We start from the raw sequence: 16,179 nt of genomic DNA, 5'->3' as shown, positions 1-16,179 counted from the left end.
ACATCATCATCCCCATCCCGACAATAGAAAGCGTCGCCTAAGCAACCGCATCCTGTGTACCACCGATGCTGATGTTGTTCTTTTAGTTTTGTGGAGCTCTCTGCCGGGTGTGCCGGGTGGGCAATTTACTCCAAAAAATATATTCAATTTAAATATACACTTAAATTCAATTATAAAAACCTACACTATACTTCTGATTATTTACAAAATCTAATAATAATAATAATAATAATAATAATAATAATAATAATAACAATATATATATATATATATATATATATATATATATATATATATATATATATATATATATATATATATATATATATATATATATATATATATATATCAATATTTACAATCGAGATATTTACAGAGAAAGAAAGGGGACACGTTTTAAGAAAAGATATCGCCTGCCTATACTCCTGCACCGACATGCAGGGTTACGCCGTTCCCGTCGGCAAGCAGGTAGAGGACCCGCCCGCCGACGCCGGTGAAGTCTCGGCCTTTCCCGGGGGCAGGCGCCTCTAGTGTTAGCCTATATGATAGGCGGGGATATCATGGAAGAGGAGGGATGATAGAAGAATAGAGGAAAGGGTGAGGACAGAACAGAGAAAACAGACACCGATGCTTTTCGTCCCGTCTCTTTGTTGGGTATATCGGAGCACTAGACCATAAAGTCTTTGTAGATCCGAGCGTGCATCGTAAGAGGGCTTGCTCCATTCAGTCGATTTGAGCGACATTATAAGTCGTCTTTAAGATGACAATAGCCTTTCAAACACAAAGTTCAAAATTGATACGCCTCTCTAGCCTGAAATAACTATTCTATATAGACACTGAGGTGTCCAACAAGTTCAAGAAAAGGAAAATTTGGCTCTTGCATAGAAATGGGCACATGGTGCAATTCAAAGCATAAGATACTCATTCATAATTGTAAACTTACCCCAACGTTTGAAAGAATGCATGTAACTGAAAGAAAATATCTTTAATATGTTAAATGAAACAAACCATTGGAAATCGGAGAAATCTCTCCACCTGAAGCTTAACAATATATTGTTATATCAATAACAGTCAAGTTTCTTTACAACTCGTCGTAGCTACCATCAACCTTCTTGGCGACCATTTCTTCGCACTCAGCCGGAAAAGGACAGCTGAAACAAGTTCTGCAGTCGAATTCCCGTTTGAAAGCTGGACAGAATCTCTCCTCCAGCTCTTAGGTATTACAGGACGACATAGATTTTAGCAATTATATTACAACCATCACGAAGGCCGACGACCAGTTGAAGTAAATGCCGCAACAGAATAAAAAGGCAAACCCGGTGTTAAAATACAAAGATTTGATTCAATGGTGTGTCAAAGAACACAAATATCAATGTATTCTACAGCAACAAGAATGACAGAAGTTAACGGAGTTTGACAAAGAACGACGACCAGCTGAAATAAGTATTAGAATGTTAGTCTAGTTCCCGTTTGGAAGTCGGACAAAATCTCACCACCTGATGCCAAACAATATTATATCACTAACAGTCAAGTTTCCTTACAACTCGTAGCTACCATCTTTTAGTATCATCACAAGCCCCTTTTTACACTTTCACGGATTGCTTCACGGATGACCACGGATCGTCATCCGTGGTGTTCCGGCATGCAAAATATCGATTTTCCTTTCAATGCCGGTGTGAATACAGTCCCAACTGGTTGTCTACACGGACAAGTACGGAAGCTACAAGGACAAGTACGGTGCCTTCACGGACAGACAAGGAATGAACGCGGACCACAGCGGAAACGATACGGAGCTAACACGGATATCAAGGAAGAGCACGGATGCAACTGGGTCCCTTCGCGGTGTTTACGCGGATATCCCCAAAAAGTTGACACATTACATTTGCTTTTTCTTTTGATACTTTATCATTCTTGGGCGACATGCTTCCAGAGCTAAGTAATATGTAACAAGCACACCAGAAAATCTACAGCAGATTACATACGCATCTGCTTGTCGACATCATAAAGGCATATCTCTTTGTTGCAAAATCTCATTTTGCGGGAACATAACAACATAAACAAAGCAAAACGAACTAAGACAAATCAACCCCCCCCCCCCCCCAAAAAAAAAAAAACAGCAAGAAGATGTGTGTGGGTCACTTGAAGATTCTCATGCGATATAAACCTACTAGATGAGTCTATTGGTTGTACTGATGGGTGAAGATGTGAGCAAATTTCTTTGACTTTCTGAGCTTGTATTGGCAAAATATACACGAATTTCTCATCCCGGATGGAGCCGATGCTAATACGGACGTTCCGATGTCTTCACGGAGGCAACACGGAGTAGCCGGTGCCTACAAGGAAGGAATACGGATGCAACACGGAGTAGACGGTGCCGACAAGGAAGAGTTTGTATTGATTTCCATCCGTGATGTCCGGGATGAAAAATTAAGCAAGCTCATTTTTTTTTTTTTTTTCGGCGGACATGCCGGATGATCAAGGATAATGTCGGATGACTTCACGAAGTCAACACGGTCATGCCGGAAATAGTACGGATGATCCCAGACCGACGATCCATGGTCATCCGTGATGCAATCCGTGAAAGTGTAAAAGGGGCTTATAGCGACCAATTCTTCGCACTCGGCCGTGAAAAAAAGAGTTCCGTGTGTGTGTGTGTGTGTGTGTGTGTGTGTGTTGTGTGGTTTATTTTGTATGTGTGTGTGTGAGTTCCCGAAGACATCATCTCCCGAAACATAATGGCAAGTGAAAACATTTGCATAATTTTCCTTTGGTGCTAGTTTCTGGTTGCGGAAAGAGGGCGAAAAAAAAAATCCGCCTTTACAGTAAAGTTAAAAGGCGAACGCAGATGACATTCTATGGTATGTTGACAACATGAAATCAATTTTTTCTTTGTTTTGTTTCTTTTTCTAAGAATAAAAAACAATAAGAACAGTTAACAGGGATCGACAAAAGCGGGATGGACAGCTGAAACAAGTTCTTCAGTCGAATTCCCGTTCGAAAACTGGACGGAATCTCTCCTCCCGCTCTAAAATTTTACAGGACGACATAAATTTTAACAATTATATTGCAACCTTGACGAAGGCCGACGACCAGTTCAAGTAAATGCCGCAACAAAGTAAAAAGGTAAACCTGGTATTAAAATACACAGATTTGATTCAATGATGTGTCAAAGAACACAGAAATCAATGTATTCTATGCAGCTACAAAAATGACAGAAGTCAACGGAGTATAACAAAGAAAGACAACCAGCTGAAATAAGTATAAGAATGTTAGTCTAGTTCCCGTTTGGAAGTCGGACAAAATCTCTCCACCTGAAGCTTAACAATTAATTCGATAACAGTCAAGTTTCCTTACAAGTCGTCGTAGCTACCATCAACCATCTTAGTGGCCAATTCTTCGCACTTGGCCGTGAAAGAGAGTTTCGTATTTTACCGAAACCAAGACATCATCTCCTGAAACATAATGGCAAGTGAAAACATTCGCATAATTTTCTTTTTGCGCTAGTTTCTGGTTGCGCAAAGTGGGTGAAAAAAAATCCGCCTTTACAGTAAGGTTAAAAGGCGAATGCAGCTGACATTTTTGGTATGTTGACAACATGAAATCAATATCCTTTTTTTAGCATAACAAACAATGAGAACAGTCAGCAGGGATTGACAGCTGAAACAAGTTCTGCAGTTGAATTCCCGTTTGAACGCTGGACAGAATCTCTCCGCCCGCTCTAAAATTTTACAAGACGACATAAATGTCAACAATGATTACAACCACGCGAAGGCCAACGACCAGTTGAAGTAAATGCCGCAACAGAATAAATAGGTAAACACGTTGTTAAAATACAAATATTTGATTCAATGTTGTGTGAAATAACAAAAAAAAAATCAATGTATTCTACAGCAAAAAAAAATATGACAGAAGTTGTCGGAGTTTGACAACGAACGGCGACCATCAAATAAGTTTTGCAACGATGGTCAAGTTTTCGTTTGTAAACCGGACAAAATCTCTCCGCCGTGTTTCCTACGCGTAAAGACAAGATAATACAAATTCAATGTCTATCGACTGCGGTCAAGTCTCCTTTCACATCGCCGTAACTACCATTTGCACAAAAGACAGAAAGTCAGCCTGTTATTCACAATTATCTATAGCAGCGAGAATACTTTTTTTTTTCTCGTGAAAACGCAAAACTTCCCATTCATTATCGTACTCGGCATTGCGAATCATATCACCCAGCGGATTAGCTGTAGCCACGCGTTTTGGACGTTGCTCGACGATGGAACAGAGACGGAATTTCGGTGGTACTGTACAGTAATGGTAATTCGTCGGGACGATATGCGACGTTTTAGATCACACGGATAACAGGCTTTATGCTGTGACAAGTAAAGCTGAACAAAACATAAACTTGAACACGAACGGCATTGAAACGAAGCCATGTAGTCAGAACGTCTCCCGACGGTTGAACAATGATTCGTCGGGAACGATATGCGACGTTTTTAACAAAAGAAACGCAAGGCACAATAGAAGCCGAACTTTGAAAATAGCTAGTAAGTCGGGACGAAGAGCGACGATTAGTGAAAGGGAATCCTTTCTCTATCGTCGCTTATCGTCGGGACGAATAAACAAAGGTATGAATAGAAAGTACGTGTATTCATATGCACGGTTGCTTATTCATATGCACGTGACGCCTGTTCATATGCAAATCATCAAACATGCACAATGCGACATCGTCGCGACGAAGATATCTCTCTATCAGGTTTTTCTGTGGTGCCTTAGGCTACTGAATATGAATTCTGGTGTGTGGTATGCAGTCATACAGCTGTGTGTTCATCAAGATTCAGCCATGTTTAGACTCTCCTAGTCTTGCTCCAAGGCTCTCTCACATTAACCATCAACACATGCACAGACATCATCCATCCAGCAGAGCTATAATTTACAGAACAAACCAATACTCTTCAAAATGACTTTAAAGCATCACTGTTAGTCACTGTTTGACATACATGCAAAAGCCTCTGTTACACCAGCCATGGCCCGAACACATCCAAGGGCAGCCGTTGCCAAGGTACACATTATCGATGGCCCACGTATCCCGCCCAGCCCGGAAATCTGGTTGCTGCCATCGGAAGCGTGTCGAGGTTGATCTGGAAGAAAGTCCATACAGAGAAACAGATGTCATAGATTTCCCAAACATCATACGAGTGATGGTGTTAAGGATTCCAAATATATGTCCACACATGAAGATACAAATTTATAAAAGAATGCTAAAATTGCAGATTTTACAGCAGACTACATGTAGTACCTATGATTCTTGCTGCAGTTGTAACAGGGCAAATATCCTACAACAAAGCTACTTAGAAAAGCTATAAAGAAACGTAAGCTCCATACAGCAGAAACTTTGCTTAACCTTGCTCATTCCTGTAAACAATACTTGCAAGCTAAAATTTTGTCTCAGCGTCTTTGTGAAAGAGTTCTTACGTCATTTTTGCAATATAAGATATGAAACTATTATACATGGCAGTATACTTTGTGTTGAAATGACATTGAATGACATGAACTACAATGTACGCATAACTTTCTACTAGGCGCTAATAAAAAACAGGGGGTTCCCCACTCACATGGCAGCCTCCGGAAGGTAGATGGTCACCCTGGTCCAATCCATGTGCATCTGGGAGACATAGCGACTGCCCATTCCGTAGCGGCCACACCCTACGTTGGGCGGGGCGCACTCCTCCTCCACTGGGTGCCAGGTTTGGCCCATGTCCAGTGAGTAGTGGAGCTGGACGGCGTAGGCTGGCAGGGAGGGGTTGCCCCCGCACCCCATTGAGAGGTCAAACTGGAGAAAGGAGGTCATGGTGATGTGGAAGTCCCACGTCTCGGCGTAGCGAGGCATATCTGTGAGAGGGCCAAGCCAGTGTCATCATGATACTTTGTGCTCAAGTAAAGCTCAAAGAGTTGAAAGGTCACTTCAACACAAAGGTATTCTGCAAGAACTTGTTGCTCTGGATCAAATAATCATGACTGATCTCAAGTCATACAATTGTACACCTGTAGGTCATCTTAACAAAATGATAATTTCGACCAAGAAGTTTAAAATCTGAGACTGGTTGTCTTTCTGGCCTAACAAAAAATCTGGCCCTATGGGTCCATGTGCATCTACAAAAATAATGTGGACCAAATTAATCAATATGTATACATGAATTGTGATTTGTTTTCTTCGGTGCATTCAAAGATGTCAGCATCATAGAACAAGGAACTAATAATTGAGTGCCTTAATAACGTAACAAAATTGTCAACCATATTTTGGACACACCATATCACTCTCATTACTGTCAACTAGGTTTTTGTAATGGTTTCAGTGTAGCCATACAGTTTGTAGCTGTTAACCCGCCAAAGACTAGTCCCGAGTATTCTCTGGCTCGGGTGACTGGGAAATATGTGTTATGGGAAAATTAGTCTGTCTTCAACGGGTTAAGTAAAGTTACTTGAAAATGAGTCATATCTTGGCAAAATTAAAAGCACTTTATCCTTGCTTAAAGAGTTTAGAAAGTAAAAACTACAAGTACAACGTATATGATCACCTGTGACAGCATCAAACACCAAAGCATTGTTCCCTACACAGAACGACTTGGCGACTCCTCCCATGATCATATACCAGCTGTCGCTGGGCGATGAGTGGAAGGCATCCTGGAAGCCAAAGGAGCGTGTCTCGTTGGCTCCGATCACGACGTTGTCCAGGGCCCACTGGGCACGAGGCAGACCTGATGATTGATCACAGAGAAAATATGTAACAGCAGGTGAATACAGCAAATATAACATGCAGTTGCTTTACCCCTGCTCTTGCATCAACATTTCCTTGCTTTGAACATTTGACCATAAAGTATGTGCGATGCAAACTCCCACAACAGTTTGTAATCCATTAGCGTTTCGTGCAGGAAAATGCTTGAATAATGGATAGTTTCTGCTCTACCTATCCTTTTACATCGTACCTATACTGTAAAAGTGGTTTTTTTCGCGTACAGAAACTTTCGCGGTTTCCATCGGTGCCAACTTTTTCGCGTGTGTTTAAATTCGCGGTCGGTAATGATAGCATTGTAACAAGCGACGAGTTCAAGACATTTTTGCGTGATTTTAATTCGCCGTTCAACCTCAAAGCGCGAAAAGCGCGAAAATAAAACCACCGCGAAAGAAACCACTACAGTATGTTGATCTATCCATTTCTGTCTGTCTAGATGCATCTATTTCACTATTTGCCAAACAGTCAAACTTTGTGCATATTCTTAGCAATCGTTCTGTATGCAAATTAAGATGTGCATTGTGGCTCTTGTGATTATATTACAGATGTATATATTTGACGATAATTTTTGGAAATGGTCATGTTACTGTTATTTTGTACAATGTTAAGATAATTGCAGAAAATTGAAGGAGAGCAAAAAATAGATAGAGGTTTGATTTGATTTGATTTGATTTACATGTATTCTCTGTATGCCATTTACTTTTTACAAGTACATCAGATGTCCGTGTAAAAAAGAAATGGCATACAGAGAAAACATGTAAATCAAATCAAATCAAATCAAACCTCTAACTATTTTTTGCTCTCCTTTTGCTATCTATGTATATAAAAGTGCACACATTGTATATCTTATCTATTACCTTTCATATACTTATCAGTCTTCCCATTTTTGCCTTTATCTTTTTCCTCTTTCTCTCTCCTTTCTCTCTCACCTTCATCTGTAGCTTCCTTACCTAGTGACACAAATGGCTGCCACCACTTAAAGATGGTGTCTGGGGTCTTGGCTCCCAGCGGGAGTGAGATCGTGACCTGTGTTGACCTCTCGTCCAGCTGGGTGGGGTCAAGCACCTTCAGCGTGTGCCACTCAATGCCCGAGTTGTTGGAGTACTGGACGATGACCGCCTCGCCGCGGTCAATGGCGGCCACACACTGATCACCCTGATGGGTACTGCCTATCTGAATATAGAATTGGACAATTCTGTGTGGGGAATATAGAAAAGTAGAAGGAGTTGAAAGTTTTGCATGATCAAACATATTTCTTTCACGATAAAAACTTTTTATTCAATTGAACATATCAACACCATTTCATATGCAAGGTAGCATACATCATGCAGGTACAACAAAGGCTTGAAATGGACCTAAGAATTGTTTGTCATTACTGGAATGTTAAATTGAAAGAAAAATATGAAGAAGGACCGTTATTTCAATGAATATATTTATGCTGATACAGTATGCATATCAAGCTAAGGACTACATACTTGCAAAGTACAAAACACAGGACTTCCAGCTTCACTTATCCCATATATTACTGCATCATCTGCTTGGAATATCAATCAAATACATGTAACACTAAAATGTCTTGCTCAATCACATGGATGACATGAAGAACTATTATTTTAAAGAATATAATTTTGCTGATTTGACTGTACATGCCATATGCATGTATTTCACAAGATTATTATGTTTGCAAACTTGCGAGTCTGGCGCTATGCCCAATTGAACAACATGCAAAAATATTAACTCTGATCCCCAAATGAATTTGACATGCAAGCAAACATACATTTACATGTTCATTAGTAGTACTCAAAGATTGCAAATTTAACCAAATGCAAAATTGTTTGACTTTTCAATTTGCAAAAAGTAGACTCGCTGACTAATGGCATTTACAGTAGAATGCAGAAAAGAAGCCACATCAGATCAGAAAAAGAAAGTTTGGAATGCCCCTCACTTGATGGAGGTGGTATTGATGGGTGCAGTCTGGGCCTCCCTTGGACCAGAGGAGCTGAAGTAGAGGGAGTCGCCCATCTTGATGATCCCACACGCCTGGCCCACACTGGACCCCAGGGTGTGGTCCCACTGTCCACCAGTGGGGGAGTCTGAGGCGTCAAAGCCATCCTTCAGGCTGCGGGGGTTGGTTCCCTTCGGGGTGCAGGACACACCTGCATCAGAAACATTAAAAAAAAAATTCTAAGTGTATTCTCCCTTTTTTAAAACTGTTTTTAGCTTAATCTATGCACACAAGGATATAAAAAGAAAACACTTAGAGAAGTTAAGGTTCAAAGGTTGTGTCACAGAATGTCTTTGATGATGGTACACAGTATAATAACAGGGATATACAATGTACAGAATAAAGGGGATAAGAATTCTGGTTTTGTCAGCACAGCCATTGAGAAAACTTGTGCATGCATGTAGGTTATGATGGAAGATTACATGTATTTCTGTACACAAACAAGTCAAACAGATCACTTGTCTGGAAATACTGTTCCTTTTTTTAATGCATTCTTTACTCTTCTTTAAAAACAACAACAACAGCAATGCAAGTTCATTTTTACGGAAGCATTACCATGGTAACCAGAGTCACAGTCGCATTCTCCGTTCCTGCACACTCCATGGCCGTTGCAGTGGCTGGGACAGGCCTGGCCGATGTAGACATCATCGAGACCAAACGCCGGAGCATAGGGATCGGCTGCTTGCCACCACCTAAACTGGATGTTGCTGGAATGAGAAGGCATAAAAATCAAAATGATGCTTAGCTGGTTTGAATGTAGAGATACACAGTAGGATATACATATAATAAAGATACAACATGTAGCAATGATACAATGTAGTATGATAATGATGATATCATGGTCTCATTTACAGAGAGTAGCCTCCATCAAAAGTGTAATAAAGATCAATTACATGTACAATTGTGTACATCAGGAACCAAACATTACACATACAATGTTCATAGTTGTACAATTGTATGAACAACAACTGTATTCACCGAAGTATATAATAGAAACAAAACAAATTTTGCATTCAGCATACTAGAATTCACACACCAGTACTCTTTTACAGCAATCTGCCACCAAGATTTACATTCTTAGATTTTATTACGTATATCGACAAAGTACTTTTGTACTTGTGATAAAACTGGACTGGACAAATACATAGAAGTAAAACTTGATACAAGAATATATATTTTAGAATGTATATGGCCTAGAGAACGTTGAAAAAAATAAAAGTAATTTGTTATGTAGCATCTCTCACCTGTGTGACATGTCGCTAGTGACAGGAACAACAATGAGCCTCCAGTCGCTGTACTTCCCCGCGTGGTACACACTCCCATCGGTGAGTTCCCCTCCCTGGCCCTCACACAGTGCACTGCCGTCTGTGAAGGGGTAGCAGGGCGTGGTCACGAGCTCCCAGTGCAGACCCCCATCGCTGGACTTCTCCAGGTAGACGGGGGCAAAGTGGGAGAATGCCGACTGGCATCCAACCACCACCTGCCAAGAAAGAGATATCCCCATCATCTCACTGAGAACAGATTAACACTTTTCTTGCCAGAGGGCTTGGACAGTGTTTACAACACTACGTCTTTGTCATCGTCGTCGTCGTCGTCGTCGTCGTTGTCGTCGTTGTCGTTGTTGTTCTTGTTGTTGTTGTTGTTATTTTGTACAGTTCTGCACTCAAAGCACACAAACATTTTAATTGTTTGTGCCCTTATTGAAGAAGATTCCTCCTAGGGCTCCAGTAGAAATGTTATCATCATGCTCAGAAAACAACTCACATGCTACGATGTCTCAAAAAAAATTCTTTTGTTGCCTACAAAAATGTCAGTAAATTGGTTCAACATTTCCTCTTTAAGAGAGGAGATGGTGCATATTCAGCACTGTTATATGTACATTGTATCATATTCTCAGCCTATGATATGTGCTTTACTGTAGGTGCAACAGAGAATTTTAATTTTTTCCTTAAATTCATTGACATAGTAAAATGTCTGCATAGAATAAAATATGTATGATTACTGATTGGTAATGTGAAGATAGTATTACCTTAAACTGGACCACATCACGGGTGGTCAGTCGCAGTGACCGAGTCACAGCGAATCTATCTTCACCAACTGCATCAAAGAAGAGAGCTGGACCTCTTGAGCCACAGTGGGTGCCCACTTGACCACTGCTAGTGGACATCCAGATTTCAGGCTGTGGACTGTCATTCTGAAATAAAGATGTAAATCATTTCACTTCTTCAACAACTACAATCATGTAAAAGTGATGTTGAAGAAATAAAACAAAGAATTCATGTGTGAAAAGTCCATTAAGTGCAAAAACTTGTGAAGCTTCCACTTTTGCTGTAGCAACTACAGCGTAGTCTATGAATGAACGAAAATGCAATGTCTTGCATAACTTTCAGAGCCAGGGTTTTCGCAGCAGCTGTATAAACCATCAAATTCTCTGACTGGATCAGTCCATGGAGAGATGCCCTCTCACACATTCAACTCACACAAGTTACTTCAATTTGACTTTATAGGAAAGGCTAATCTTACATTGAAAGTTGGTGATGAGACCATTCATTCCACACAGAGGGTAGCAAGGGCCACTAGTCTTTGTTGAAGACTGCAGGTGATATTCATAATTTGCAAACAATCATGACATGGAAAAAATCAATGGATCAGCAAAACATACAGTATGCATCACATACACCTGGCATCAGTTTCACTCTTTGAGATGAAAGGACAAGAGAGTTCAAAACTTTGCAAGCTGTGAGGGAAGTCAAGTCGAAAACATGACCCAGTTAAAAGGGCATTGTACCGGTTTTTTATTTTTTTATATGTTGTTCTTTTAATTCTAAATGACCCAGCGGTGCAAACAGAATCAAAATTTCATAACGATTTAGCCCGTAATTTCATGTTGAAAATGGAACTTTTTCAGTGAGAATTATGCTAATGAGCTGACGAGCCCGGATGTCGTGATGTCACAGGTGCCAAATATATCTTTGATTACAAGCCCTCGCATACGCGTGCGTTAAATCGTGTCGAGTAGCAGACGACGCTTAGGCCCAATTTAGCTAGCAGGCGGCACTTGTGTACTGTCCTATCCATGCAGCTGTCTCAAATTTCGCTGAACCAAATCGCACCAAAATTACAGGATATACTTCTAAGCATATTTCAAAATACTGTATTATATTTGAATGAAATCGGTAATCGAGAAGTATCAATATTGACGCCAACTTTCAAGTTGTCACTCAAAAAAAACTCACTCTTCCCGAGAGATCTTGGTAAACGCGACATGCACAATCTAGAACTAAAGTTAGCCGACTAGTACTGTGCGAACGGGGAATTTACGCGGGAACTAAACTAAAAAATGTCATGATTTTGGCGATTTGTGTGATTTACGAACTTTGTTTTTCATTCAACTTAGCTCAAATAATTCATAAATTGATTTTTTGCTCCCGATTACTTGAAAGATTTGTCTCATGATATCAGATGGCTAACTTCATTCTGTGCGTGCGCAGGCCGTAGGGCTACTACGCCGCGATCACTCTTGTTTAGTCGTACAGAGCAGATTGTTTTATAGCAACGACAGGAAAGTCGACAACTTCACTTACGCTTCCCGACTTGCGATTTGGTTCCAATTAGCGTGAGCAAGTGGACATGAGTCATAAAATATTTCTTGTGATTTTGGTGCAATTTGGTTAAGTGAATTTTGAGATATCTACATGGATACGGAAGTACTCTAGCACTATGCCTACACCAGCGCTTGGATCGGGAAGCGGCAGCACTGTTTGTATCTACGTGGTCAGGCCACTCTCGAGGTATGGCTCCTACTAAAACTAGATCTAAGTTAGTCCTTGGTGTTAATACGACCACCATGAGAATTATCTCGACTACAAAAACATTGAAAATCCATAAAGCAGATACCTTACCTGCAAAATTCAGCACAGAAACAACAGGGCCTGCAGGGCAAGGGCCTAGATCTAGCGGCAACGCTAGACCTTGGAAGTTGGAGTCTGGACTTTCGTCTGGACTTTCTTCAAGTTCTGGCAGCAGGGGTATGTATTGCATACTAAACGTTTACGCTGTGTCTATTGAGCGCTGTGCACGTACAGCTGTCGACGGGGCGGCGAGTAGAATCTTCTCGGTCCTTGACTGCTCACTAGTCCTAGTCCTAGTTCTAGTCTAGAGTCTATATGTACTGGGTGCTGTTTTCTTCTAACTAGGCGTAAACCGTGATTGCCGTTGACTATTTTTTGGATTTAGATTTTAAGAATCACTCAGTCCTCATCTTCGTTAGATAGTTTGAACTGTGATGTCGAACCATTATCGCTTATCATCAATGCATAGTTAGTGCAACGTTACTTACACACAGTTTTCTATGGGCAGCACGTTCGGACAATGATGCCAATTTCATTTTGCATATCTGGAATATTCCCCACAAATTTTATCTCAATAAAAAGCTTTTGAAGAGATTCCTTTTAAAAATTAATAAATATTGTTTAACATGTTTATTTCAGCTCCATATTGCAATTTTACTAAATAACAGTTTTTGCAGTACTTCGTGTGAGATTTCATCAGTAAATTGACATGTGTAGTTCATTTTGCTAAAGTCGGAGGTTGGCACCTGAGACGTATGCCAAAATGTGTGGATCGTTCCTTGGCTTGCTCGTTTTCATTTATTTCAAAAAATCATTACAGGCTTATCCTGGGTTTTAGAATCCTCTCTTTCCAGTTGTAGGCATCAAAAAATGTAGATTAGAATTATCAGACAAGTAGAAAATGTCAGTACAGGTTTCTTTTAACAATTTAAGTTTACCACGCCATAAATGGATTTTGAGGGAATAATATTCATCATGGCCTACCACAAAGGATGCCTGCAGTGACTGCAGCCTGAAGTCGTTGCCAATGAAGACATCATCGATGGCCCACTGGCTCCGGTAGGCTCCTCCGTGGCGAGGCTGTCTCCATCGGAACCTCACTGAGGGAGTGTGGGCCTCTGATGGAAGATCCTTTCTCACAAACCTTGAGATGGGGGGGGGGGAACCCACATGACATAGTTACCATGGCAAATTTGCAAATGAATAGACACAGGGCAGCAAGATATAATCTTGCAGACAGTATACAAATGAAGTAATCAAGAAATGTTGTGCTTATATACCAAAAGCTTGGGGCATTACTTAAAGGACCTGTTTACCTTTGGGAGCAATGATTTAGAAATGTTCAAGATAACACATTTGATGCATACATGTATGTGTAGGTCAGTTGTATCACCAAACATCCTACCATATAAGAATTTCACAATAAATCCTAAAATATAAGGAGATATCACTGTTTTCCTCAATAAACCATAACTGTCGATGATTTAGTCTGGAAACATCTTTATTATAACTATTGTTTACATTTTGTATATTCAACAATACTTAACATCCACTATACTGACTTAAATTTTTACATTGGTTGTTTCTATCCCTAACTCACATTTTAGAACTTTTTTGAAGCACAAATGCTGGGTTTTTGTTTCATCTGCAAATGGTAAATTATGCCTTTAAAGACTTTAAAAAGAAAAGACTGATAAAAGAAACAGTTCATTGGATTGAAAAACAAACAAACAAACAATCAACAAACAAAATCTTTGATGTGACAAAGAAGAGAAGGAATACGCAGAAACATTAATTACAAGGAATACAACAGAAAAGTTACCAAAAGAAACAAAGCATAAACTTTTGTACATGTATAAAGGATGACAGCACACAGATACGATAGAGATCTTTGTCTAAAATAGCAAAAGTAGTAGAAGCTACAACAACAGCAGACTGTTCTGTGGGAGGAAGACGTGTAGAAAGAATGGACGAACATCCAGGTGAACACGTCAGTGACTTCAGTGACTTGAGGGGACTTGAGGGGAGAATATGGTACCTTGCTGTGGTGTAGTCCTGGTAGTAAAGCTCCAACAGCCCCACCCATGTGATGCCCCCATCGGTGGAGTACTCCAGGAGGACCCCCTCCGCCCTCTCTGTGGACCTACTGCAGGACCGACTGTCCTCCTGGCTGCCGATCCGGATGTAGAACTGGACGTAGCTCGGCTCCACCATGCTGGTGTCGTGGCTGACCAGCTGCCTCACTCCGGGCTACAAATTTTTAAGATCATCACATCATTAAAAAATGCTGCTATGCAACTGAGGGGGGAAAGTTTACACTCTGCAGTGGCACACCTTCAATCAAAACAATTCAACTTTTACACAGCTGATATCACCCCACTCGAAAAATTAAAGCTAAGTAAAACTCAAAATTTTTATGAATACAATACATCAACAAAAAATTTTGGAAAAGATTTTTGGATGAAATACAATAAAAATATCAAATGTGTCTAAAGTTTGAACAATGCAATAGACTGTACAAGATGTATTTGAAATAAATGCAAATAGGTTATCCTTGAGCTGATTGAGATCCCCTATGCAAGTACATCTTGTACATGTACGTAGCATATAAAATAAACAATATTTCAGAATTTAATGTGTATCACAAAGTAGCAAGGTAACAAAGTGAGCAATAGACTGAAATGCAAGAGTACAGATACACAGAAGCCTAGAACTTGATGGTCCACATTCAAAGAAATTCATGCCACAATGTACATCATACAAAGAAACCATCATTATTTATCATATTCATGATATGTACAGTGTAACAATGATGATACCAATCAAACAGACAGGGTTTGTTTGTTTTGTTTGTTTTTTTTATGCATAATCAGATGTTACCAAAATATGAATAGAAGAAAGAGTTAATTTTTGTCACTAAAAAAAATACTGTAAAACGTACATGATATATTTGCGAATTGGTGCCGACAACCTTTTTTGCTGCATATCATTTTCATGAATCGCCACTGGCATTCAATGCATACAATGTAGACAACTTTTGCGTGCATTTTAATTTCGCGAATCTTGGCGCTCGCAAAATTCGCGAAATTAAAATGCATGCAAACATTCCTCCTTTTACAGTAATACTACATAGGATCCTGACACTTTGCCCTACTAATGGCAAAGGGTTAGACCGACCCCGCCCCTTACCCCATGGAAGTAGAGGGAGCAACCGGAGGAGATAGTTCCGCAGCCACGCCCCCTGCAAGAGACGCTGCCTCCCTGGATGGTCTTCCAGACGGCATTCATCGCCGACATCTCCTCAAAGTCGGACCGGATGGCAGTCAGTCTGTTCGACGCCGGGACGCAGCTCTCTCCCACATACCCCGTATCGCAGCTGTCCATTCAACATTAAGCAGAAATTGATTGACACCATGAAATCGTTTCCTTGATTGAAATATGCCTTTTTATTAATCAAACCAGTGCCAACATGCACTACATGTATGGGAAATAACATGAGGACATTCATAATTCATCAAAGGAGTTTTGGCAAAAGTTTGGCA

General features: G+C 40.3%; 1 protein-coding gene across 1 annotated transcript in view; it reads right to left on the bottom strand.

Moving 5' to 3' along the window:
• LOC139718667 (reelin-like) overlaps window positions 1-16,179 on the bottom strand; it is a 105,552-nt gene that overhangs the window by 48,603 nt on the left and 40,770 nt on the right. Inside the window, exons 20-30 of the mRNA XM_071630123.1 lie at window positions 15,827-16,013; window positions 14,676-14,887; window positions 13,622-13,781; window positions 10,816-10,980; window positions 10,031-10,266; window positions 9,342-9,493; window positions 8,727-8,937; window positions 7,732-7,976; window positions 6,567-6,746; window positions 5,604-5,880; window positions 4,989-5,129 (exon numbers count right to left, since the gene is read on the bottom strand). Coding sequence (XP_071486224.1) covers window positions 4,989-5,129; window positions 5,604-5,880; window positions 6,567-6,746; window positions 7,732-7,976; window positions 8,727-8,937; window positions 9,342-9,493; window positions 10,031-10,266; window positions 10,816-10,980; window positions 13,622-13,781; window positions 14,676-14,887; window positions 15,827-16,013 — 2,166 coding nt within the window. The remainder of the gene's footprint in view (window positions 1-4,988; window positions 5,130-5,603; window positions 5,881-6,566; window positions 6,747-7,731; window positions 7,977-8,726; window positions 8,938-9,341; window positions 9,494-10,030; window positions 10,267-10,815; window positions 10,981-13,621; window positions 13,782-14,675; window positions 14,888-15,826; window positions 16,014-16,179) is intronic.

The sequence above is a fragment of the Diadema antillarum genome, unplaced genomic scaffold (assembly GCF_040938485.1).
Source record: "Diadema antillarum isolate AM-2024a unplaced genomic scaffold, OU_Dant_1.0 scf00000098, whole genome shotgun sequence".
NCBI classification, from domain to species: Eukaryota; Metazoa; Echinodermata; class Echinoidea; order Diadematoida; family Diadematidae; genus Diadema; species Diadema antillarum.
This window is presented reverse-complemented; position numbering and strand designations above follow the sequence as displayed.